General features: G+C 46.6%; 1 protein-coding gene across 7 annotated transcripts in view; it reads right to left on the bottom strand.

The window, feature by feature from the left end:
* The window catches only part of GLIS2 (GLIS family zinc finger 2), a 306,268-nt gene that overhangs the window by 33,082 nt on the left and 247,192 nt on the right, over window positions 1-25,994 (bottom strand). For all 7 annotated transcript variants that reach the window (XM_069646842.1, XM_069646841.1, XM_069646845.1 and 4 more), the window contains 3 exons: window positions 6,541-6,780; window positions 4,425-4,594; window positions 304-480 (listed from right to left, as the gene is read on the bottom strand). In XM_069646842.1, coding sequence (XP_069502943.1) covers window positions 304-480; window positions 4,425-4,594; window positions 6,541-6,721 — 528 coding nt within the window. In that variant the 5' untranslated portion in view covers window positions 6,722-6,780. The remainder of the gene's footprint in view (window positions 1-303; window positions 481-4,424; window positions 4,595-6,540; window positions 6,781-25,994) is intronic.

Below are 25,994 nucleotides of genomic sequence, written 5' to 3'. Positions count from 1 at the left end.
ACCCCAGAAAAAAATACTGTAAGAAGGTCCCAGTCATAGCCAGTCAATGGAGCTAGATGGATGGATGGAGGTCATAGGGCGGCAGAGCCAGTGACCACTGCAGGTTAGAGGCACATACTATATATCTCCTGACGTTGCCTATTTTAAACTTGTTTGGTAGAGTTTTTAGTCGTAGCTCTGGGTTGCAGATGCGGCATAACTCAATAGGCTTTGACGGAAGAAGTAGGATAAGAGAATTAGTTGGTGATATAAAAAGCGGGCGGAGGTAAAAGGATGACACAGGAATATGGAATGTGCACTCACCTTGGACCAACGGCACAAAAGATCCTTGGGCTCCTGGATCTCCGGACAGTGCCTCTTCTCCCTGGGAGGGGTGATGAACACAGAAGGTGGCAGGTGGAAGCCAGCACCCGAGCTCAGTGGCAGGAAAAACTGCAAGGGGCTGGGAATACCATCCATGTAACGAAGAGACTGGAAGTCCTAAAGGGAGAAGGGAATAATGTTCCCCCGGTTACAAAGACTTCAAGCGACCAACCACTGCTTGGCTCACTCACACTTCAAAGGGGATTCATTTGCCCCAACACCGCTGGCACTATATGCAAAAACGAAGTGTCAATTATTCCACACGTCACTTGCCACATATGATCTAATGGAGGTCCTTCACCTTCCCACCTCACTTTCCTCATATCCTTTTTTGGTCACTCCTCCCCACACCACCTCCTCCCTACATCACAAGTCCTTCACAAATCAATGTGCACTTGCCTATTCCAATTCCATGCATCAAAAATCCTCATTGGAATTTTGTCCATTACAAACAACTCTTAACACCTGTACTTCAGAGGAGTCGCTTTCATCCCCTATGTCACAGTCCTACCCTACTGCCGCTCCTACAATAAGAGTGTGACTTGGATAAAACAGGGCGTGGGTAGTGACAGCTTCCTCTTCATACAGGAAGCGTAACAGATTAGTAACAACACGAAAGGAGGGAATAAAGCACCTTTAAGAAAGTTGTCCCTCTTTTATGCCGTTTACAAGGTGCTAGAAAGTGTCCCTGTCAGGAGCAGAGGCTCTTAATTTCTTTCAGATTACAAAAAGGAAGCGGGACGTGGGAGTAACGGTAATGGGTAATGGGTACGGTAGAGGTGCAGCCTCGCGAGATCACGGCCTGTGAGTGGTCTCGCAAGACTACATGCTGCTGTGCACTGTTGATGTGGGGGAGAGTGAGAAAAAGTGCTGAGTGGACCGGGCGTGCAGTGTAGTGCAGACGCTCCCCAGCACTCCTCCTACCCAGAGGCTTGACCCAGAAGTGGCCCTAACTAAGGACAGTGCATACTCGCAGTGAAGTAACTGCAGGACACTAGTGCATACTCGTAGTGAAGTAACTGCAGGACACTTCAAAGGGGACTTTAATTGGCAGGTCACTGTTCACCTTATTACTGCTATTCTTCTCATGCACAATGAACCCTTTCCTCAAATCAACGTTGTGCGCAGAGTTTTATATTAGGCCACTACAGCTACACCTAGAGTTAGTCCACTCGTACACATGTGCATAAGGTCCTTTTCCTTTTAAAACGATGTCTTGGTTCCTAATTGCCTTGGCGTGCCTTGTTCATATGCAGTGGCTTTCTTTAACAGGACTCAGATCCTGTTGTTCTAGCTTTATTTAGGGTCTGGAAAGAGGCTTGATGTGCTTGTCGTGAGCGACAAGGTTTGCTCCATTTAATGTTTGATAAAACATACCTGCTTTCCTTCTCCCTGTATAATATGATCAACTTCGATGCCGCCAGGGCCACAGATGAAAAGTCAGCCTTTTCGGGATAGGCCGGAGGCTGGGCATTCACCAGGTTTTCAGATGCAATGGTCTTGGGGCTGCGGCACAGGTACATTGACACCTCACTGATGGCAGTTCCTGCTTCAGTTCCTCTACAAAAAGTAGCCTAATGTTTCTTAGAGCACTTCCCTTTTTCCAATGAACTTTTGCAGTGGAAGCAGGCTTTCAAAAGGTGCAACGGCAGAAGACGGCCCATGGTGTACATCTAGGACCCCTTGAAGATTTTAGTCTGATTTTAGAGGCCTGTGTTTGCACATCTCTTAACGCTCTGTTGTAAGATTCATCTTTCCCTCTTTGAAGGATGAGTGAGACCTTGGCTCTTACTTGGCCCCTCTCTTGGAGTGTCTATCTTTAGTTTGACACCTGCAGCTGGCCCATGGCAGTTTACGTTTGGAGGTGTGTGCGCATTGCTACTTTTTTTGATGATCAGGGCTGCAGTTGTTACCTGCTGTGACGAAGCACCCTGCATTGGTCTGGGGATCCAGGGTGCGGTGACCAGGTTGGCCAGGTCTCATCTCCTGCTATGTGATGCAGGGCCGGGTGCAGTGTCGGCGGTGATCCGCTGTACTATCCCACCCTCTCCCATGAGCCCGGCAGGGACTTATGCCAAGGTTTCAACTATCAGCATGGTCCTTTTGGAACAGATTAAGTATGTTGGTCATGGGGAGACCACATGGCGTGTGTGCTTGGCGCCCTTGGCACAGGTGAAGAAATAATAAACAAAACCACAGGGGAAAGCATGGCTGGAACCAAGAAAGAAAAGTGAAGCAGTTAACCAGTCACCTCACAAGGTGACAGCCAATCACCTTCTCTTTACCTTCGCTCACTATCCTCTGCTTAGACACCTCTGTAAGCGCAGGACTAACTTTTCAATATCCCTCTTCCAACTCTGTGTGCCCTTCTATCCCCAATCTCTTAGTTCACCCTCAAACCTCTCTGCTCTCTTTTCCCCAGCTTCCTAGGTCTTCTTTCCCCTTCCTCTTGGGCATGTATTAAGCTTCCTGTATTTTCATCTCCCAATCCCACTGGGTCTTACTTTTCCCAGGCCCCTGGGAACCTTCTCTCTCCAGCACCCTAGGACATGCTCTCCCCTCCAACCTCCTATTTCCTCCTCGCCCCAGCCTCCCAAGACCCCCTATCCCCAGCCCCTGGGTCTCTCTTCTGGCCTCTTGTTGCATCTCCTTCTAGACTCGTGTCTCCAAGTACGCTACATCTCTGGACTCTCAGCCCTTTCTGTCATAGGCCTTTTGTTTGATAGGCCTCTATTTATCTTAAGGGAACTTAAGCTTGTCTCCCTAAGCAGCTGGTATGGTTATGAGGATGGTTTATAGTTTTAATGTAGGACTTGTGGTTGGTTAGTCTCTCCCTGGGATGTTCCTCTCTACTTCCCACTTTTGCCAGACCCTCTGGGAGGTGATAAAGATAGCCTGGGCAAGGCAGAGACACAAAGCGATGGTGCCCCAGATATGCTGCCTAACATCTGGTGACAAAGAGGTGAGAGGAGCTCAGGAGTTGGAGTGAGTAGTGAAAGTGAAGAGAAAGGGGAACCCATAGGAGCAAGAGGATTGAGAGACGTGAGGAAGACAGCCAAAGAAGATTATTGGGGATTATTCAGAGAAAATCAGAGTGAATGGAGAACATCAGAGTTAACAGTCCTTCCCTCTGACTCCAGCCAACCTGGCCAAAACTGCACAGCGGTCTGGGACCTGCCGTTGAGGACACTTGCCCTCCTTCCAGTGGTCACCCATTTCTGCACATTGACGGTGGGCGACCCCCTGGTCAAAGGCCCCACAGAACAAGTGAAGGAGAAGTGGATGAAACCCACTGGATTTTGGGAAATGAAGTGTTGAGGACACCACTCAAAACACCGCAGACTACAAGTGACTTTCATCCCCTGTGGACTTGGACTTTGAGACGGTTAAATCTGAAACTGACATTTTGATTTATTTACTACACCAGAGGAGAAATCATCCTGTTATTTTGTTCCTCACTTGCTTGCGTGTTTCAGTGGGAGGCTGAGCTATCCTGTTATTTGTTTCATATTTCTTTCTAAGTGAGCAGAGTCCATCCTGTTATTGTGTTGAGTGGAATCCCTTTCATTGCCATTGCTTCCTCAACAAAATTCCTTTAAACTGCTCCTTTAGTCTGTGTCTTATTGACCTCCACTTGGTTTTATGACACTGCCCTACTGCTGTATACGATTGACAGGTATCTTAGGTCTCTTTTGAGCCTTGATTTGCCAAGAGCCAAAGCATTATGTGCTGCCAAAGGGTGGGGACTTGAGTTGATTTTCCTCCCTGCGGGTTGCCGTAGCTTTCTTTGTTGAAACTGGTCAATGTGCCCTCACCTTCCTAGAATCGGTCATGAAGTTGGTCTCCCAGGTTCCTCTGGTGTATCCTTTTTTCTACAGCATCTCTTTGTGTTCTTTTGTACGCAAGAGACCGACAGTGCCAAAGATTCATTTTAATGCAGGGGAGCAAAAATCGTTAGACATGTACTACTGCCTCCCATTCTTATTCCCACCCCCTTCCCTCTCTAATCCCAGCTTCATGCTCATGCTTTTGGTGAATTACAGCTGGCATATTGGACTCACTGGCGGAGGGGAGGAATGGATTGCATCTCCATTCATGTGCCTGTCAGGGGACAGGGAGTTGCTGCTTGGCGAGTCCATTCCCGAGTGGGGTGACAAGCTGAGGTCGATCATTGGAGGGCAGGAGAATGGGGAATCCACCTTGTCCCGGAACTTGCTGTGAGAGAAGAATCCTGAAAGAAAGAGGCAAGAGCAGGTGAATGTGGTGAGGAGCAACTTCTTTCTTGGCTTGTGGGAGCAGGGTGTGCCACAGTTAAGGATAGAGCTTCACTGGCAAGGTTGTGTGTTAGAGGGCATCAGACAGAGCTACAAATAAACAGTGGCACTTTGTCAAAGGCACATGTAGATGTTAGTGCTGGAACTGCATAGATAGATTGTGAGGCAGAATTGAGCTTCGGCTGTATTGCCGTTCATTTTTACATGGAATGAGAACTACCTGCATTCGTATATATTTTACTGTGTTAGGGGCAGCTGACAATGAAATAAAATACTGAGGTCAGCAAATGTTACAGAAATCTCTGAAAATAGGAAATCCCCTTAAAACTATGCAGTGCCATAAAATATCCATGGTTTAGGAAACCTACGGATCCTGCGGTTTTGCAGTTTATGTGAGCGTATGCAGTTGTGCTTTCCCCACACTGGCCAAGTGTCAAGATAGGTCTCTTTAGATCAGTGCTGCCCAAAAAATCCAAATAATTGAAGAAAGCGTTTGTTTTTGTTTAAACCATGTGTGTGTTTTTTAAATGAGCACTCATTAAAATGTATTCGCCACGAGCACTACTAGCAACCCAGCTTAATATAGGCTGGTAATACAAATGTAATAAGTAAGTCCTTTTGTACAAATAAAAATGTGACATTTGTCATTTTGGAAATTTCTCAATTGTATGTTTGATGGTCCCATTATAGTTTGAAAGGAAATTCTTAATTGGAAAAACCTGTGCGCATTCCATAATATTTCCTGTAAAGAGAATTGTGAGATTGGCTAGCTTGCCTGTGAGCTCTTGAAATTCCTAAATTAGGAATTGGTTGAAGGTGCACTGTTCTTTCTCAGCAAGAACCCATGAAAATAATTCTTCCTCTCTTGAAACACTGGCAACCAGAAGTCGAGGCAAGCAAATCCCTCTCTAGTTTACATACGTCTTTGAAGAGACCATGTTGACTAAACCCTCAATGAGAATTCAAATCCAGCCCCCATTACTGGCTGACCCCCCAACTTGTCTACGACAGCCTTCCTGAATCTGAAGCTGTGCCTTGGCTTCATTGCACAAGCAATGCCATCCTGTGGCATCCCACCTTGAAGTGCTGTCCATTATGAGAGCCTTCAAGACTGTGAAGCTGTGAATAGTAATCTGTGCAGCCAACTGCCCTGGTGAGTACCCTCTGTATATCTTGTTGGGATCCTGGTGTCTCTTTGTGGTGCTTGAGGAGATCTTTGCTCACCCTGTTGGTTAAAGCACACTCCATCCACATTGGAGAATGTTCTTGTTGTGGGGAAAGACCTGTGCCCTTAATGCTTTGCATTAGGTGCAGAACTAGTGCTGCAGAGCAACTCAAAGCCAACCCTGCTACATAACGATAAAGTGGTTGTCTTGCAAACCCCTTTTGTGATATTAGATTAAGAGTTGTCTATTCTGGGGCTTCAAGGCGGTTAAAGAGGACCTCCTTTGGGCCTCACCAACTGCACCTAGGTTTTAACTAACGGCTGGTCTCACAATGGTACGTGCAATGAATGGGGTGTATTAGAGATTTGGGACCGGGGCAAGGGGGCCATGTGTCACTAGAGCTATGGGGGCATTCGTATAAATATTAAGCATAGTACTGGGATAACAGAGTGACTACAGAGATGGACTGAGATGCATTTGCAGAGCTGGTTTGGCATTATAATGGAAAACAGGTTAGCTGTAGGGAAGGGCTTGTTACTGGAGCAGCCTGGTGGTTGTAGGCAATGAATGTGATACACTGCCAGTGGGTTTTCACTCCAGTACTGGAATACCAGGTTGGATGCAGATAAGAACTAAGGTGCATTAACATCGCTTTGTCAGTGCTGCACCGGACTATGTGGTTAGCTTCATACAATGAAGGAGGTGTATGTTGTTGTTGTCCAGGATGGAGCACTTACTGTGAGGAGGGGGTGAAGGGGATACCGGCTCCATGGCTGTGGTGCCGTCATCTCGGATCATCAGTGTTTCACAATGGTTGTGGTTCTTGGTGCTGTTCAGCGCCTTGTCTCGTTTCTCCCCAGCTGCTCTCAGCTTGGAGATGCTGAGCTTCAGGTCCAGGGGTTCGTCCAGGGAATGCATCTTCTGAGATGGGCTGGCCTTTCCGTCCCAGGTGTCACAGATTGGAAGAAGGGGGAGCTCTGCATGGGACAAAAAAGGAAGGTGTACATTAGCATTGGAGGGATGAGGACACATGCACAGATGATAAAACTGCTATTAGGAATGGTATTCCTATTATATGTTTATCCCCCTGCTTTATCCTTCCTCCTGAATGCATGGTGTGTGTCTGCAGGTATGAGGTCATGATTGGAATGCCTGCAGTGTGACTCACTGGAATGCTGAGTGTATGAGATTCCACCCAGGGCAGTTGGTGATGATGTAGCCCGAGTGGTGGGAGCCAGTGGGCTTCCCTAAGACTATGCTTCCTATCTCCTTGTGATGTAACCTGATTAAAGTAACCTGAAGATCACATCTGGCTACCTGAGTATCCTTTATAAGTACCCTGACAAGCTGGCCTTTTGAGGACCTTGGAGAACCTAGGAGAAGACAGCTACCTGTGTGGATGAATTACCAAAGAGGAGAAAGGAGACTGCTGCAGGGGGTGCAGAACAGGAATCAGAGACAGAGCAAAGGAAAGGAGAGGGAACCCACTGCCCCTCATGATGAATCCCACCACCCAGGGAGGTAAGGGAGACTTGTCCCAGTAGGCACCCAGTGAAAGTACAGGTGCCAGAGACAGTAAAGTTCTCAGAGACAGTAAAGGTGCCAGAGACAGTAAAGGTGCCAGCGACTGTGCAGTTGCAGAGCACCGATTGTATTGCCTCCAGAATTAATTAAAAGTGTCACGTAGGTGCCAGAGCCTGATGAGAGTGTCAGTGCTTGCCTTGCAGGACTAACGGGCAACATGGAGGCCAGAGACTGCATCTTTATCATTCCATGGAGAGTTGTGCATTGGACAAGGAGTCTGGTTAATGTGATCATCTCTGTGTGTGTGACTAAAGCGGTTGCACAGTACATTGGACAGGGTGCCTGTGTCCATGTGGGTTTTATAATACTGGCGGATGGCAGCAGATATATCGCAATTGAAACATCGCAATTGAAACATTCAGAAATATGGATGAAGCAGGTGACAGAGGTCTTTACATTGTTTTACATTGTACCGGTGTGCTGCGTGAAGCATGAAGGTGGTTGGAGTACTCCTGTCACATAGGGTGCTGTTGCTACAGGAGTGTTGTGATAGGTCAACTGTAATGACGGTTGGCAGGGCTGAGCCTCGAGTGGCTCAGCGATCTCAGTGGAGTGGTGACGTCAGCCCGGCTGAGGGAGCTGGCGATAGTTTGGAACGTTGGTTCGTGATGGCTGAATAATCTGTTGTACGTTACGAAACACCATCATATGACTTGACGTGGGTTGTGAAGCACCAACATTGAGGGTGCTAGAGTAAGGCACCCAGTAACATGAGCCAGCGTTACCCGGAAGAAAGCCTCCGGTCTGGGCTAATAGCAGAAGCTGCAGAGGCCACAAGGAAAATGTCAAACTTTTTATGCGCATGGAGCTGCCGGAGACCGTAAGAGGAGTGCGATCCTATTTCATCTGAACTAGGACTGTTTTGAGGCTGCCATCGGTGCGGAATGAGAAGGAGCACATTGGAGATAGTCAAGTAAAGCGGAAGGCGCAGTGGTTTTGGGGCAGAGCACCCGGGACGCGTCGTCTACACAACCAGTGTTCTTTAAATGATTTGCTTGGAGACACTAGAAGGTGCTCACAACTTTTATCAGAAGCAGTATCTGAGATGCATGGTGGAAGAAGTTTTTTTGCAAATTGGATTGGAAGAGTCATGTAGTAGCTGCAATGCTTTATGGCATTGGTTCAGGTACTTAGGAAAGTAGACTGTTATCTCTTCTATCCATGTCATTCACTGAGTTGCTTGCTTGGGGCAATGTTTAGTTCAACTGTTTTTTGAGGGGTTGCAGGTATCTTAAGTTGCAACATGGACTTTTAGCATGAAATTGCGGTGATGATGTTTACATGCTAGTTTAAATTCGTTTGAGGATTTGCAGGATGTTTTAGGTTTGCATACTATAACTATGCAACATGGACTTTTATGATAACAATGCAATTTGAATAATTTTAGGCCACAGTAGAGTATGGTAGAAGTTGTGCTGATGCACTATGTATGGTCCTATAATGCAAGACATGCGCAGTGTTTTGAGGTTTTTGAGTATGGGTGTGAGTGGTAGCCCATTTCCCTAGTGTAGTGGTGAGGTGCATGCAGTAGTCATTTTAGTATGGGTGTGAAGGGTGCCCCATTGTTGTTGTTTGGTGGACGATTGCAGTACGAGTGTGTGTAGTAACCCATGGTTTTTGGTGTAAGGCATGTTGGTGCATGTTTTGACCTTTGAGCATGGGCGAGTGCAGTGACCCATGCCTTTTGTGTAAAGTATGTTGTGGTGCATGCCTTTCAGGTTGTGAGTATGGGTGAGGGTAGTGACCCTTTAACGTTGTGTGGTTATGTGGTGTACATGTCTATGTGTTTTTTAAGTATGGGTTTGTGGTAGTCCATTGAGCAACAGGTGTGGGGCAGGACCCTGTCCGCATGCTGTTGGTAGTACGGGTGTGGTTGGGACGCCTCCACATCCAGTTGTCAGTTGTTACAGTTTCCAGTGAGGAGACCATTGGGTTTAGCTGGACGTGAGTTGTTCTCATTACTATGAGGGGTAATAAGTTGTATCCAGGTCCAGGGTTAGGGGATCTGGATGGGGTAGATTTGGAGGGAAGACTTATGTTAGGAAAGATTTCTTAATTGTGGGTAATTTTCCTTCCATGTGGCAACCCCTAAACTTTTTGCTGTTGTTTTCACCATGATCTAGACTTTGCCAGAGAAGTGCAGCCTTCTGCCGCACTCCTCTGGGCTTTCGCTCCATTCTTACGGGGAAACTGGCATGCCCTTAAGACAGTCAGTACCGGGAAACGCTGTTTTCCGTAGTTTCTTTTATCATGTTGCGGCTTTCGTGCAACATGACACAAGAGGGCACTGTAAGCTAAGTTACTGCTCTCTTGGGTCTCTAGCCTTCTACAGGCCCTAGATACTCTTTTTGGATTATAACTGATCGGTGCAAGTGAATCACGGACGGGACTGGTGGCAGCGATCGTTTCTTGTGTTTTTAGCTCCTTTTGGCGTTTTAAGCGCGTTTTTCACACTTAGCCCAAAATGGTGGCCTGGCTCCCAAAATGGCCAGACCACGAGGCTCCTTTGTCCTGTCCGCTGACCGTCTTGCTCCCTTCACCTTCCCCAGGTCGAGCCGACCCGGGGCCTTCCTTATTTGGGCATGTACTTTCCCGCGAAACACAGATGCTTTCGCGGGCTTCTACAGGCCTTGTGTGTGCCTCCAGGATGTGGGCTGGGATGTCTGGTCCCAATACACATCCTGGGTGCCAGAGAGTCTAGGGTGGTGTGAATGCATGGGACCACCGTGGTCCGTGATAGGTCCACGTATGGTGTGAGTGTTGATGAGCGGATCTCCCATTGGGTCCCCTCGGTTTTGGCGCGAAGGGAACCGTGGATAAGAGGGGGCTGGAAACACCACTACCAGGTCGATCTCCTGAGTTCTCACGAACGAAGGAATACAGGAGCCAAGTATCCTGCAACCACGAGGCTGAACCGAGGAATCGCTGGTGACCCGCTGAAGGACTGCTCCTCTGCACTGCTGTCGCCTTGTGCAACCCTTTTTACCTCTGATCGAACCAGAAGGCCTGTACTGGTACTTCTACCCTTGGAATAGCGGGAACAGCTATTCTCGGCATCTTCACCATCTCCTGCACGTAAGCCTTCGGAAGTGTCTCTGGGCCATCCAGCAGACTGACCAGCCTACACAGGAGTCTTGCTCTGTAACCGCCGCCAGGTTGTGTAGTATTTCGAGTCCTTGTCACTCTCACACGATTCGTACACTTGGCGTTCCCAGGTCTGAAGTGAGTAGTGTACATTTGGCTGAGATACACACGGCCGCTCCGTTGCCCTGCTGTGGTAACAAACTGTGCGGGTTCACTTCGTTTAGGACATCTTTTACTCAACTCTGCTGCTGCAGAATCTACACGACGACGAGACGTCCCCTGCTCTCCTGAACCTGCCAGCGACTGAAACTGACGCGGAGAAGCCTGGGTCTGCTTGCATCGGGGACCGGTGAGTAGCATAGCTAGGAACTGGTCGCCCTCCTGCAGGAGCCCATAGCTTTTCCCCGCTGTTTCAAAACAGCACGACTTTCCGTACTCGCGCTCTGCTTCTGCCCACAGTGGAGGCTGTGCTTGAGTCGCGGAATTCTGTTCTTCTTCATTTGTGCACTAAACTGAACTGCCTGATTCCCTCGAAGAGACTCCCCTTTTTGCCCGGTGGCACCAGCGTGTGCAGGTACTTTTGAGCACAAGGCTCCACTCTTCGTAGGGCTCGGACTTCCTTTTAGTTAGGTGCCTCTGAAGGCAGACTGGGTCTAAGCATTATTTCGCACTGCCTGTTTTCCTTCCCTTTTAGGTGGACTACACATTTCGTGCATCTAACGCTTTAGACTCGTTTGTATTTGTATATATATAGTATTGGTTTGGTATGTGTTGGTTTACTAGAGTTGTATTGTATTGTGATTTCTCGCTACGGTCATTGTTTTAAAGGCCTTGGAATAAATGTGTATATATTTTTAATATAACACCTGTTTGGAGTAGTTTGTAAGTGTCCTTGCTTTGTGTGCTCATTGCGGGCTTTCAGTCACCCTCACCCCTCTTGAGACCTAGTCTTGACCGCCACGATCGCTACCCTGATTGGTCTGGCTTGTCCAGAGGTTACCCTGTTCCAAGTAATTAGGTTGGCCTTCTGAACTTCTGCGCCGCCAGGACAGAGTTCAGAAATCCGTCTTAACAACTTAGCCCCGCCATGCCAATGTGATTTCTTGTTCTTTCAATTTGTTCACATTGAATGCCAATTATATTTGTGTATTTCTTGTGATAATGGGGCAACTTTGGTTTCTTTTCCATCAGGTCGGCAGAGGTTCATTTTGCGTGATGAAGTGTTGGATTCGGTTTGAGATCCAGGGTGTCATGGCTCAGTTTGTGTGGCTCATGTTGGAATCCTACCGTGCGTGGTTGTTGCTCAGGTGTGTTTGCAGTGTGTTTGAAACAGAGTATATGTGCAGAGTGTGAGTGGGTTTAAGGCCTGTGGTTCCCTTTTAGACCTGCTTAGGTTGGATATCTGCAAGTTAGCTTGATTTCTCGTTTTGGAGCAGTGGGTCCTCGTGCCAGTCCAAATAGGGACTGTTTGTGCTTAGGGGTGGCAGCTCCAAGATTTACTAGTGGCAATGGGATACAAGGTGTTCAGTGTTTTCTAAGGGTTCCTGGTTGTATGTTTGTTTGGCCAAGGTGGAGTAGGCCGTGCTCAAACGTGGCAGGTTTGAGGCTTTCCGGTGGCAGCGGTGGGCGAAAGGTGTTTCATACTGTTTTGTTGGTTGGGGGTGGTAGTTTTGTGTGGTCCTTCTGCCAGAGGGTTAGTTACGCCTGTTCGAATAACCATCCTGTGTTTTCGGAATTGGGTTGAATGAGTGTTATTTGAGGTATGTGTTTGTTGCTGTGGAAGAAGGGGGGTGTTAGGCATGGTATTCCTAATACTGTGCTTCCTATCTCCTTGTGATGTAGCCTGATTAAAGTAACCTGAAGATCACAGCTGGCTACCTGAGTATCCTTTATAAGTACCCTGACTACCAGTCTTGACATCTGCCAATCAACATAGAGTTCAGAATAAGAGAAAAAGGGATGCAAATCTAAGAGAGAGAGAGAGAGAGAGAGGGGGGTGGTTAGGGGGAGAAGGAGAGGGAGAGAGAGAGAGAGACTATTTTAAGCGGCAATGGTAACTGACATAGGACCATAAATTAAGTGTAATTAAAACGTGAGACATAGACAAGTGACAGTGTCTGGAATTCCCCCAATGAAAATAGAAAACATGGAAGAAACACCTTAATCCGATTGGGGTGGGGAGCCGGTGGGGTATTGTCAGATGTCATTGGCACCAAACTGTCGTAATAGGTCATTTACGGGTTGGATAAGGGATGTGGAGTTCTGACCTCGAGGGTCACTAGGAGGATTCAAGAGAACATTCCAATCTTCTGTCTTCTAAAACAACTTTAAGTTTGAGCAAAAAACCTAACATGAACCGTAACTTTATTCCACACAATTGTCTAGTGTTATATTTTAAGCACGCCTCAATTCCCTTCCTTCAAATACACACAGCAGGGTAGCACAAGCCAGTTGTCAATGTTCAAAAACAGTTCCTGCATCATCAAGCAGCATTTTGTGTCTAAATGCTAATTTTAATAATAATTTATAAGCGTATAATGCAAAGCGGGGAGATAGATCATGCCCTAAGAATTATCGACCCATTGCAATCCAAGACTCTGAGAGCAAAGTATTTGCCTCGATTCTGCTGACTCATCTAGAATTTATAGATTCTCAAATACTTCGCAAATGGCAAACAGGGTTTCAACGTAATTTGGGGACCTCGCTAAATGGTCTAATGGTAAATTGCCTTCAACATCTCACTTGGGGCGGGACCTATGAATCTATCTTTGTGGCATCCCTTGATTTTACCTCTGCATTTGATGCAATCGACCGTAATAGGCTATGGTCGAAACTTTAGGTATGGGGAATTCCCACTGGCCTTTTGAGGCTTATAGTGGGTCTGTATACCGACACAAAGATACAGGTTCGTCTAAACCACTCTGGTGGCCTGTTTAGATCTATTCCCACTGCATGTGGGGTTACGCAGCGGCCTGTTTGTTTAATTTATATCTTGCCGATATACACGATTTGATGAAATCTTCAGCCTTTGTTTCACCTAAATTGGGTGATCTAAGACCATATTCATTGGCTTACTAGTCGACTGCACTGCGATAGGCCTGCAGCGACTAATACATTCTTTTGTTGATTTTGTTGAAGCACATTCTTTGAAGGGCAATCCCGAGAAAACTAAAGTGATGCAACTTTCCAGATCCATGAATATGAGTTCATTTCGATGGAAGATTTGTGATATAAAAATTGACATTGTTTCATCCATTACCTATTTAGGTATTGTGATGAACTCTGCTTAGTATACTATTATTAAAACAGTGACTTAACGATTTTGTGCATGCTCTCTCCTCCCAATTGGCTATAGTCGATCGTAAATATCATAGGTATTGTCTGAAACCAGCGATACAATTCTATAAGGTCAAATTGTACCGCAGCTTCTTTACGGCATTGAAACCTATCCCCCTAGTGCAGTAAATAGCTTAACAGCACTTAAGGGGATAAACTGGACAAAAATGTGTAGACTTCTGAATTCCTTGCTGATAGCGGCAATACGGTACAAGCTGGGGATAGTGTCCCTAAAGGCAAGAGCAGACTAGGGAACGCTTTCCCTTTTTCGGAAGATAGTATTTCCCCCCATGGGATCTTAATAAAATACTTTGGAATCAATGCTGTACTTGGATCAATTTGATTCGTGAAAGGTGCTGCTATTTTAAACTCTGTCAGCAGCTCTGCTGAAGATCTAGTACAGAATCCAGTTAGGGTGAAACTAACCTTATATAATAACGACTGGATTGGCACAACTGATGATTTGCACTCTTATCCCTCACTAATGCAACTGTTAGTTGACCATAAGAGGTTGGTTAGTATAGCGCCTTTTTTGTCTATCTATCCAGAACTAGATAACAAGGTCCATTTTCCTGTGTTTCCGTTGGAATCCTTTACTTACAAAACAGATACTAGCAAGATATGGCCAAATTCCCACTGATCAACTCATGTGTAGATATTGTAATCTAACTGATACTCGTGAACCTTTTAAACATGATTTGATCGTTTATAAGTCTCTGCAAGGTGAACAAATGCTTTATTTTGGGAAGTATTCATCTTTAAATCACTCTGTGGATGCTGACATTTTCTGGTAGAAATGTCTGGCTGTGAGGACAACTTCTGTAATAATTGCTGTAGTTGATTTCATTAAATCTCTTTAATTGGTACAAACTGCTTATTCTCCCAAATGAAATGAAATGAAATGAAATTAAACAAATGAAATATAAAATATGATGAACCTATTCAGGGGTCTTGGGTTTAGTACATTGGATCTTCATTCTAATTGTAGTTTGTTGTATGAAATGATTATAGGCCTCATCACGAGTTGGGTGGTATCCCAGCGCTAATTGCGCTACCGCCACCCCGGTCCGACGCTATTAGCGCCGGATCACACCTTCCCCATTGGGCCCATTCGGGAATTCCCCATTCCCCATTGGACTGAATGGGGAATTTTTGGCGTGATTACCGTCGGTGGTGTTACTGCTTAGTAATAGCTCCGAAAACCATCAAATTCCCGGCGGATTTCCCCTCAGCTCAGAGCTGGGGGTAAATACTGCCAACCCCGTGATTTGGGGGACCCTTTAAATGTGGCGATAATAGCGTTGACCATGAATATGTTGTCTTTGTAATGTGCAATTGAATCTTAACTCGGAAATGTTTTGTTTTATATGTAATGAGATGAAATGTAATTATTCTCCATTTTAATTTTCTTTTTAATGGAATGCAAATTATTCAATTTTTTATTAAAGGTTGAATGTATCTAACCATACAATAAAAAATAAAAATAAATTTAAAAAGTGTTTTATCAAGTAAGCACCACATAGTGAAACAAACACATTGGTAGAGTTTGCAGCGCATTGTGGAGGCATAAACATTCTGCAGGTGTACTAAGATTGTAACACTTGTAGAGCCTAGGTGGAATTTCAGCACCACTATTAATTTGCACCTGCTTAAGCGCCACCTAATGAGGCCATATAATTTTGGCCCATATGTAGAACATTAGAAACATTCATTTTGTGTCACATGTAGAACTTTAGTGCTGCCATAAGTTTCGATTCCTCGGCAGTGCTTTAGTTTCAAACAGAGCCAAGGATATTATATGCAATGTGGCAAACCGTGCACACGGAAAGTCATGACGGCCGGTGAGCGGGCGGCTTGTTTGTTTACTTGCTCTAGGCTGATTGATTACTTGCTTTAACTGAACATGCACAGATGGTAAAAGCTAGCAAGCCTTAGACTAGAAGGCATACATAATAAAAGTCAACCCCGTTATTCAGTGCTGTAACATCGCAGCATTGAATTATCAATCACTGTGAATGACTAGACCTCAGACCCCAGAGAAGCAGAGGAAGACTGGGGGCCCTGTTTTTTTCAGAAAGAGAGGGTGCATAGCAGGCCTCAGCAGCGGGCCCATCACTGTGGATGGTCTGTCACTTGCACAGCTGGAGTAGCGCCAGCTGGGACCAGGAGCCAAGGTGTTGGAGGAGCACAGAGTGAGATCATATAGTTGTGTTTTTCAGTGTTGGAAGGGCGAGGAGAGCATGAACTAGGTCAGGATGAGTTTGTAACAATATAACGCTTAACATGGGGAGTTCCCCCCCCCCACATTAAGGTTCCACACAATAGATCATTTAATCTGATCAAGCTAGCCCTGTCTATGACTCATGTAGAGTAATGTAGATCCCCCCGCCCCCTTCCCTGTGCCACCCATTAGCCAAGAACCAGGCCAGGGTAACAAAAGAATATTTATTAATTAAATTATTTATTACATAATAGGTTTAATGAATTTTTGCAATAAATGATAGACATGCCACCTTCTCTGTTGCACAAAACAAAGCTTCAATAAAACCACTCCCTGTTGGGGATTTTACTGTCGAATTTAACTTTTGTCCATGGAACACAGGCTAAATAAACATTTCCGCCCTCTTGTCCCACAAACCCCTTTTATGTCAAAATTAAACAATACCATGGGACATTACTAGATCATGAGCATTAGCGTTCCTTGATAAGGTTCAGATTTAAATGAAAATGCCAAATGTTTGGTTTTCTAAAACAATTTCAGAAAGCAGCGCTTTATATATATCCACGTGATCAAGTGCTCAGTGTAGTGCGATACGCGTTGTGTCTGTAGGTCGCGCACCACGGCGTCCTGCCCTGTCTGTGTGTATGTTGCTGCTCGTTTTTGTTATATATTGGTGTACAACTTTTTTAAACATTAAAAGAACTTCCGTATTTACTACGCTGTGGTTTCTTGGTCCATTTTTAAGAGTTTGCATTTTGCATCTGGCCCGCGGGAGTGCGGTTCGCCTTTTCCTCTTTCCTTTTGGATGTATATATATATATATATATATAATTTCCCAGCGCACTTGAAAATGCTGGCAGTTTTGAAATCACAACAGACTTTTGAGAATATGTTGGATTGATAGAACCCTCCTTCCTATTTCACCACATAGCAATACAAAATCTTGTTTCTATCAGGGTCTCTTATTCACTCTCAGGAACGAGTGTGCATCTTTCAATTAGGAATTACACTTGGTTTCACTTGGCAAAGGACTTCTCTACTCAGCACCAAAAACCCAGGCTTCAGTTACATCCAGTACCCCTCTGCTTAAGGCAAGGTCTGAGGAGTGGTGACATTTAGGATTTTCGTTTTTGGAGAGGGACACCCCTTTCCTTTAGGGAAGTCTGGGGTTGACAAGAAATAGGTGCACCCATTTACATTAACAGACTATAGTTTCTAAAGTACACTGGAAATGGTTAATTTCGATGGTTGACAAAATCACTGCAGGGTATTTGGATATAGTGGAATTCATTAAAATTATTATTATTCAAAATATACTAAAGATCTACTTCCATACCCCCACCCATTAACTAAGGAGAAGTTATTAAATCAACAAATCCCCACACTTTTGTTGGACAAGCTACTTACATTGGAAACCTCTGGATTTGACACTCAGGAAAAGACACCAGCGTTTCAGGACCCTCTCTTGGGAAGCACAGGGATCTGGTCAGGGACTGCAGTCAAAGATAGCCACCATTCATCCCTCTTTTCCTGCTCTCCTTGCAAACATTTTGTCTTTCTCAGTTGCTGTCTCCCATGCAATGTTAAATCTCTATCCAGCTTTCAATAGTTGCACCCAGATAATGTTTACGCAGCTGTCCTGGCAAGGTTAGATTCTGCCCCCTTAGTTCAGTATTTCACCCAGATCATCTTTAGGCAGTTATACATTCTTCAAAGCCCTTTCAAAATCTGCCGCCCACATCGCTATACATCTTGAAAAGTACCGCCTGAATCTGCAATAGCAGACGGTCAAAATACACAAAAACAACCAAACAGACCATCCAAATTCATATACATGTTTCATAACTATTTCAGAAGACCTAATCGACATAACAGCACTTGCAAATTGAGTTAATCAGGATGTCCCACCACTGTGTGTTACAGGTCTTAGAAGATGGAACAACAGCCCTCTTTTCATTTACTTGTCAAAGGCATACAAGCTTCATTGACATGCCACTATCTTAATGCCCACACCCGAGACATTGTGACACATGGCGTCTCTAGTTGTTCCAAATACGCAAACATATGGGAACAGATCAGCATGCCTCCGGCTAAAGGTCACCTCACAACACCAACAGACAACTGTAAAACACTCAACAATAGCACAAGCTAACTGAATTTGTCAGGATGTTCCCCTGGTGTGTGGTACAAGTCTGAAAGGATGGAACAGCGGTCCTTGTTTTACAGTAAATGTACTTCTCCAAGAGGTAAAGGCTTCTTTAACATGCAAATCTCTACCTCCCACAGATACTGTGTGTCTTTGTGATCAAAGCCAGATGATAGAAAACTACAAACATTAGGCAACAGATTATCGTGGATCTGGCAAAATGTTGCCTAGCTACATCAAGAGACAACCATAAACAATAATAAAGTTACTCACATTAGTAACTACCTTACTCCTAGTCCATAGTCCCCTTTCCTCCATACTTATGGAACATTCCTCTGTCCTGTGGGACGGGACCAGAGCACTTTGTAAAAAGCATCACATTTTTAAAAATGTGTCCTTCTCTTTTTACGTGGGGTACCGTACACGGCTGTATCCCTGCCCTCCTTCGCTCCGCCCAGCGCATCCCCCATCAGTCCTTTTCTATCGCCGGGTCTATGACCTTTAAGCAATAACAGAGGAACCTTTTTAGAGGGGACGGCGGGCGGGCGTATGGAGGAAAGGGGACTATGGACTAGGAGTAAGGTAGTCACTACAGTGAGTAACTTTATTATACTCCTACGTCCTGTCCCCTTTCCTCCATACTTATGGGAGATTCCCAAGCACTCCTCACAGGAATTACGGGTGGATGGAAACTCCTTACTGAAACAGGTTCTTAAGCACAGCTTGACCGAAATGAGCATCAGCCCTGGAACTCGGGTCCAGACAGTAATGCTTACAAAAAGCCGATGGGGAGGCCCACGTAGCCGCTTTCGCGATGGTCTCCCAGGGAACATATTTTTGGAAGGCAATGGCAGCCGCCTTGCCCCGCACAAGATGACCATGAATTCCCTTTGGGACCCGAAGACCCTGAATGGTATACGCCTCAGAAATACAAGCAACGATCCACCAGGAGATGGTTGCTTTCGAGGCCGGCTTTCCTTGCAGATTTCCGAAGGTCATAAAAAGCTGCAAGGAGTTCCTGAGCTCAGATGTTCTGTCCAGATAGAAATTAAGGGCTCTTCTAAGGTCCATGCAGTGCAGAACCCTTTTGGCCTCCGAGGCTGTGTCTGGGAAGAATACAGACAATGAAATCGACTGATTCAGATGAAAATCAGAGACCACCTTAGGAAGAAAGGCGGGATTCGTTCGCAGGACAACCTTATCTTTATGAAAAGTAAGAAATGGATGCTCCACCGACAAGGCCTAAAGCTCACTTACACGCCTTGCCGAAGTCACAGCAATCAAAAAGGACACTTTCCAGGAAAGGTACTTAAAATCGACAGTAGCCATGGGTTTAAAAGGCTTATGACAAGGCCGTAAGGACCACATTCAAATCCCACCTTGGATGCAGATTGCGAACAGGAGGATAAAGATGCATCAGGCCTGCAAAGTGTCTTTTAATGACTGGATTAGACAGTGAAAAGGAACACTGGTCAGTGAACAAATAAGCGTCAACAGCCGATAAATATGTCCTGCAGGACAAGACATGGATGCCAGACTCTACCAAATGTGAGACAAAAGACAGGACTGACGGCGATAGTAGCCTCCCTGGGGTCTAGCTGCCTCGCCAAACACCAGTGACAGAAGCGTAGCCATTTACTTTTATACTGAGATCTTGTTGAGGGCTTCCTGGTCACTTGAATAATGCGCATTGTATGCGCAGACAAGTTAAAACGCTCTAAAGATCTGAACTCAGGCACCAAGCCGCCAAGCTGAACGATTGTGGGGAGGGTGCCACAGCTGCTGATCGCTTTGGTGAAGCAGGTCGGGAACCTGTGGAAGCTTGAGCGGCGGGTACACTGATCGATGCTGAAGCTCCGAAAACCAGAACTTGGCTGGCCACCAAGGGGCTATGAACAGCAGGCAGCATTTCACTGTGTTCCTCAGCTTGCAAAGCACTCGATGGATCAGAGGAAGAGGCGGAAAGGCGTAGGCCTTCATATTGTGCCATGGGATTTCGAGAGCATCCCTGAGTGAGGAGGCTCCGAGCCCGTTCCTGGAGGCATACAGGGGAAGCTTCTTGTTTATAGATGTCGCAAAGAGGTCCACTTCTGGAGTGCCCCAACAGCGAAAAATGTCAGAGAGGATGTCTGTGTTCAGTTCCCACTCGTAGCTGACAATTACTCGTCGGCTGAGGGCATCCACAGTGACATTCAGCTGGCCCGGGATGTGTACCGCTACAAGCCAGATACCATGCTGAATGGCCCATTCCCAGATCTGAATGGCAAGATCTACAAGATGAGGAGATCTGCTTGTTGATATAGAACATGGACAATGTATTGTCCGTGCGGACACGGACCACCCTGTTGACAATACCTGGTTTGAACGCTTTCAGCGCCAGGAATATAGCCAGAAGCTCCAGATAATTTATATGAAGCTGTCTGTCCTGTGGTGACCAGAGATTTGAAACTTGAAGATGATCCAGCGTCGCCCCCCAACCCAGAAGGGAGGATTCCATTGTGACAGTCAATTGCGGTCAAGGGTCCTGGAAGGGAGCACCCACCAACAGATTGCAGAGAGACGACCACCACAAGAGGTCTGTCACCATGAACGATGGAATCAATATCTTTTTGGAATCTGGATCCACTGCCTGAAGCCATGAGCTCCGAAAAGCCATCTGCACCCGCCTCATCTTGAGACGAGCAAGAGGAAGAGTAAGCACGCACGAAGCAATGAGGCCCAGAAGCCTCTAAAACCACCAGGCCGACATGCTCTCCGACTGCATAAACACCTGACACGTGGCAAACAGATCTGCCATTGTGTTCCCAGTCAGGTATAGCTTGCAATCGATCGTGTTCCAATGAAAACCCAGGAAAATCAATTCCTGAGAGACCGTCATGGAGGATTTCCGCCAGTTGACCGACAGCCCAAGGTGGAACAGGAGCTGGAGGAGAGACTGAATGTTGCTCGAGGCTTTCAGTGGACAGGGATGCGCAGCAGCCAGTTGTCCAAATATGGATACACATGGATACCCTGAAGCCGAAGATAAGCTGCGATGACCGACATCATCTTCGTAAAGACACGCAGTGCCGAGCTGAGACCAAAAGGGAGCACACGGAACTGGAAATGCTCCTCCCCCATGGAAAACCGTAGGTATTTCCGATGCGGGCTCCAAATGAGGATATGCGTATAAGCATCCTGAAAGTCCACCACGCTGAGCCAGTCGCCCTTCTGAAGAGAAGACTTTATCTGGTTGGGGGTGATCATCTTGAATTTTTCTTGGGGAAGAGAAATGTTGAACTGGGAAAGGTCTAAGATGGTGAGCAGGCCAGCCTGGTTGGGTTTGGGCACGGTGAACAGACGGGAGTAGAGCCCTCCGCTCGCTCCCCTTCGGCTCTGAGGGAGGGCGTCCCTGACTGCTGGAAAGGAGGATTGAAGGGTGGCATAGGGGGAAGAGGCAAGCGGATGCCCTCCCCAGTTACTGACAAGACCCACCGGTCCTCAGTGATGATCTCCCATGCCTCCCAGTGAGACGCAATGCGCCCTCTCACCAGGGTCTCATGCGAGCGCCAAAAACCCTCATTCAGCGGATCCCCCAGATCCTGAGGAGGAGGCCGAGGACCGATCGAAAAACCGGCCTCGCTGTTGACGTCGGTGGGAATTTCCAGTTGGAGGATCGACTCGCCGTGTTTTCCGATCTAGAAACCCCCGAAAACCAGAGGAAGACCGAGCCTGCAAAGGTGTTCTGTGAGCCCTAAAAGGTGGTTTTCCCAGAACGGACAAAGACTTGGCCGTCTGAGTGCTGTCCTTTGTTTTAGTCAGTTCTATGTCAATTGACGAATGGAACAGTTCTTTGCTGTTAAAAGGCAGGTCCAGAACTTTATCCTGCACCTCCTTGGAAAACTTTGTGGCGTGAAGCCAAGCCTGACGAGACGTGTCCACGCCAAGCAAGAGGCCCCAAGCCGAGGTGTTGACATGATGCACTGCAGCCTCAAGCATATCCTGCGCCAGGACTCTGGCATCTGACAAGCCTGCCTTAAAATCATCCAGCTTGTCCACAGGAATGAACTCCTCAAATTCCGACAGACCTTTCCACATTTTCATATTCGCCCCCGCTAAAATGAGCTCCGTGTTCGCCTGGAGCAACTGCAGAGCTGAATTAGCAAAGATCTTCCTCCCCAAAGAATCATGCAACTTGACCTCTTTGGCCAGAACCTGAGCCGCCGCTGTAGATGATGCTGAAGCTGGCCTGGATTGAAGAGTGGCAGCCACCACCACTGTGGAGGAAGGAAGCGGGCAAGACGCTAAGGCTACCTCCTCCGAAGTATGAAGCCTATAACAAGCATCAATCTTTTTGTTAACATGCAGTCCAGAGTGTGGCATATTCCAGACTTTGCGGACCTCGGCCAAAACGTCCTTCTGAAAGAACAAGCTGGTGCGCTCCTGAGGAGACAAGGTGAACGCCCCCAAAAGCACCCCTTCTTGCGGAGGTGGTGCCTGAGGCACTGGAACATCCAGAGAGCCATCATGTCCAGTACCCGGTCATGTAACGCCCTAACAGAGCAGGGCTGGTCATCGCCGTCCTGATCCCCTTGCGCATCATCCAACACGTCTGGATCGACCTGCGTCACGTCAGGCTCTGCCAAAGACTTGTCTAATGGAGACAAGGGTGGCCGAGGCAGAAGGGCTGGAGGTGGGCCAATTGGTAGAGGTGGGACTGCTGCCGGAACAACCGGTGCTGTGACGGAACCGGTCCCTGGAGGGCAGCTTTCCTTAAAAAGACCTCTGAAATATTCCTTCATGGGGTCGGAATGCATTAGCTTCTGAAATTTTCCAAAGAAGTCATCCTCTGCCGAAGGCTTAGACATTGTGGCAGAAGGAAGCCTCTCATGAGCGGAATAGTGCCAAGGCCGAAAAGGAGAGATTTGCCAAGAGGGGCCCTCACCAGCCGGGTTGACGTAGATCAATGGCGCAGACGCCGCAGTGAGCGAGACGCTGTTCACCCGAAAAGATGCACCCAGCGCCGATGGCATAGGTGTAAGGGAAGAGTCCAAAATGGCCATCGCAGTTCACGCGAGAATGCCTGCCATTTTGTCAACGCCTGAGGAGAACTGTGTCACATGTGTGAGTGTGGCAGGGGTCTCCCTAGACAGGTCAGGGGTCTTGACTTTAGCCTTGACACAAGGAACCTCGGCAGAGCTGGTACTGTGTGGCCTAGGATGTTTCTGAGACATACAAATAGCCAAATTAGCCTCTGAAAGAGGAACCTCGGCCATGCCGGTAACAGAGAAATTACAGTCGGCGACCTCACTCTGTCTCTCAACAGAACCGGCATCCCCACTAGAGCGAGACCAATGAGGAACCCACCTCAGTGACAAGACCTTAACAGGCCTCTCAGTTCTGTCGGTCACCTTAGCCTCTGATAGAGGAACCTCAGACCCGAGCCCGGTAACATTTCCCTCACGAGGGGCCTTGAACCTTGGTTCGGTACTGAAAACCTCAATAAAGGCATCGGGGCATGCTCTGGTGTCTGTATGGGAAGCTCTAGACAAGGAGACCTTGAAGCAAGCTCCGGTTCCCACCGCCTCAGTAGAACTGGGCCGTTGAGTAGCTCCCACAGGAAGGGCCTCGGATTGCCATCCGGCATGAGGAGGCCTCTTATGGAGGCCCTCGGAGAAAACTCTGGTACTTTTCTTAGGCCTAGAAGGCACCTCAGGGGAAACCCTGGTGACAGAGCTTTTAAAGCCCCTCCCGGACCGGGAAGACCCCGGGAAGGAGTCCTCCGGACGGGGTGTCCTAAGAACTAAAGAACTTACCAGGCGTCTCGTTTTCTCGTCGATGAAACTCTGAATATTTGGAGGGGGAACCCGCTGGAACACCTCCTCCCACCATTCCAAACGACGTTGAAGAGCCCGGACCGAAAGGGAATCACAGTAGAAGCACGTGTCACACCGGTGATCTGGACCCAAACACTCTAAACAAAAAGGATGGGGATCCGCCCTAGCGAAACGTTGTTCACAGGAAGAACAATTAGGAAAATCTAACCAAAACGGCATAGACGGACTACCACGTGACCGCGAAACCAGAGCAGGAGAGAAGGACACTGGAAGGAAAAAATCTTCCAAAGAGGCAAGTGTGTCCACTCCCGAACGTGTGGAGAAAAGGACTGATGGGCGATGGGCTAGGCAGAGCTAAGGAGAGCTGGGTTACGGCCATGTGCGGTACCCCACGTAAAAAGAGGAGCAGGACACATTTTTGAAAAATGTGATGCTTTTTACAAAATGCTCCGGTCTCGTTCCACAGGACGGAGGAATGTCCCATAAGTATGGAGGAAAGGGGACGAGACGTAAGAGTATAGAACTTACTGATTAAATTCAGCAGGATGTCCCCCCATCACGTGTGACTCCCGGGGCGTAGTACAAGACTTGAAGTGGCCACAGTGCCCCTTTGTTTTACATTTACTCTTGATATGGGCATGTTACTTTCTGATTCTATTGAACAATATGTTCCTTTTGTTTCAAACGCTTCAGAGGCTTTCCACAATGTCCTCAAAGCCGTCATCACCATATGATATATCTTGCATGTCAAATGCAGACCAGTCAAATAAAAAACAAAGCTCTGCCCATCCGGTATCCACCCACATTTGACTCAAAAATCTTTACTGAAGAATCTTTTGGGAACATACTGCTATCTGTGCCAGAAATGTCCACATCATCAAGAAGAAGAAGTAACATAGTATTTTACTAATGTATTCATGTGTTATAAATGGTTCCATGCACTAGGTTTCTTCCTCTTCCTTCTTAAGATACCCAAACATTACTTGGAAGTTTGTTTAGGTAGGATTTTCAATTTTTTCATCCCCTTTTTTTTCTTTCCAGAACTTTTTCTGGTATTGAAAATACTTTATTGCCTTGCTGTTGGATGTCCCAACACCACACATACCAAGAGGTATGGGACGGTACTACATATTTTCCCAAAAAGATGTTACGCTGATCAGACTCTGGCTACTAAACTGTGGCGTTCAATCAAATGACATAGACGGGTGAACAATGATATCTTAGCAGATGTATGTGGACGCTAATTCCATTTGTGCAGTCAACATTTCACTGCAGATATTTAGAAGTCGTCAAAATTTACAAAGAAGGGCCACCACTTATATCGGTCAATGACATGAAGTCAAATGCCTTTGTCAAATTGCCTCAGTATGGCTAGAGTTATAAGTGTATTTTTGTCATGCCCCCTTATTTGTCTTTGGCACAGGAGGTGAGCGCAACATCAACGCTTTCACAGCACCCTCCAACGCACCCAATAAAGGAAAGATATTCCGCTCTCAATCGCTCTGTATGTCAGGGATGTCTGTCAGGGATGTCTGTTGCTGTGCAATCGAAAGCCCACACGTCAATAAAATTGGTCTTTGTAGGCTGCGTGGAAAGATTTGCCCCATACCGTTTGCTGGCATCATAACTGTGCCTTTGCCACGTGTCTCGTTTCATTTCTTGTACGGCAGGAAAAGACATGTTCTGCCAGTGCATCATCATTACCACACAAAATCATGCACTCGACGCAAGTATGATAGTCACGGTTGCTTTGTTCATTAGTGTTAATGTGTTTTATTGGGTTACAATTAAGAGTAGTGGTATCACTTGTGTTTGTAAGGGTAGTGTCTGGGCTTCGTAGAAAGTATTGCCCCATCATGTTGGCTTGTGTGATAATTGTGCCTTCTGCTCTTAGCCCGCTTTATTTCTTTGGCACAAGAGGAGACCTTATTTAATTTTTTCCATTTGTAAAGCGCCTAAGCCCTCAGTCATCAGGGCACTGATGGACCCTCTTTTTTCAGGACC

Source organism: Ambystoma mexicanum, chromosome 2q (genome assembly GCF_040938575.1).
Source record: "Ambystoma mexicanum isolate Mex_15411 chromosome 2q, UKY_AmexF1_1, whole genome shotgun sequence".
NCBI classification, from domain to species: domain Eukaryota; kingdom Metazoa; phylum Chordata; class Amphibia; order Caudata; family Ambystomatidae; genus Ambystoma; species Ambystoma mexicanum.
This window is presented reverse-complemented; position numbering and strand designations above follow the sequence as displayed.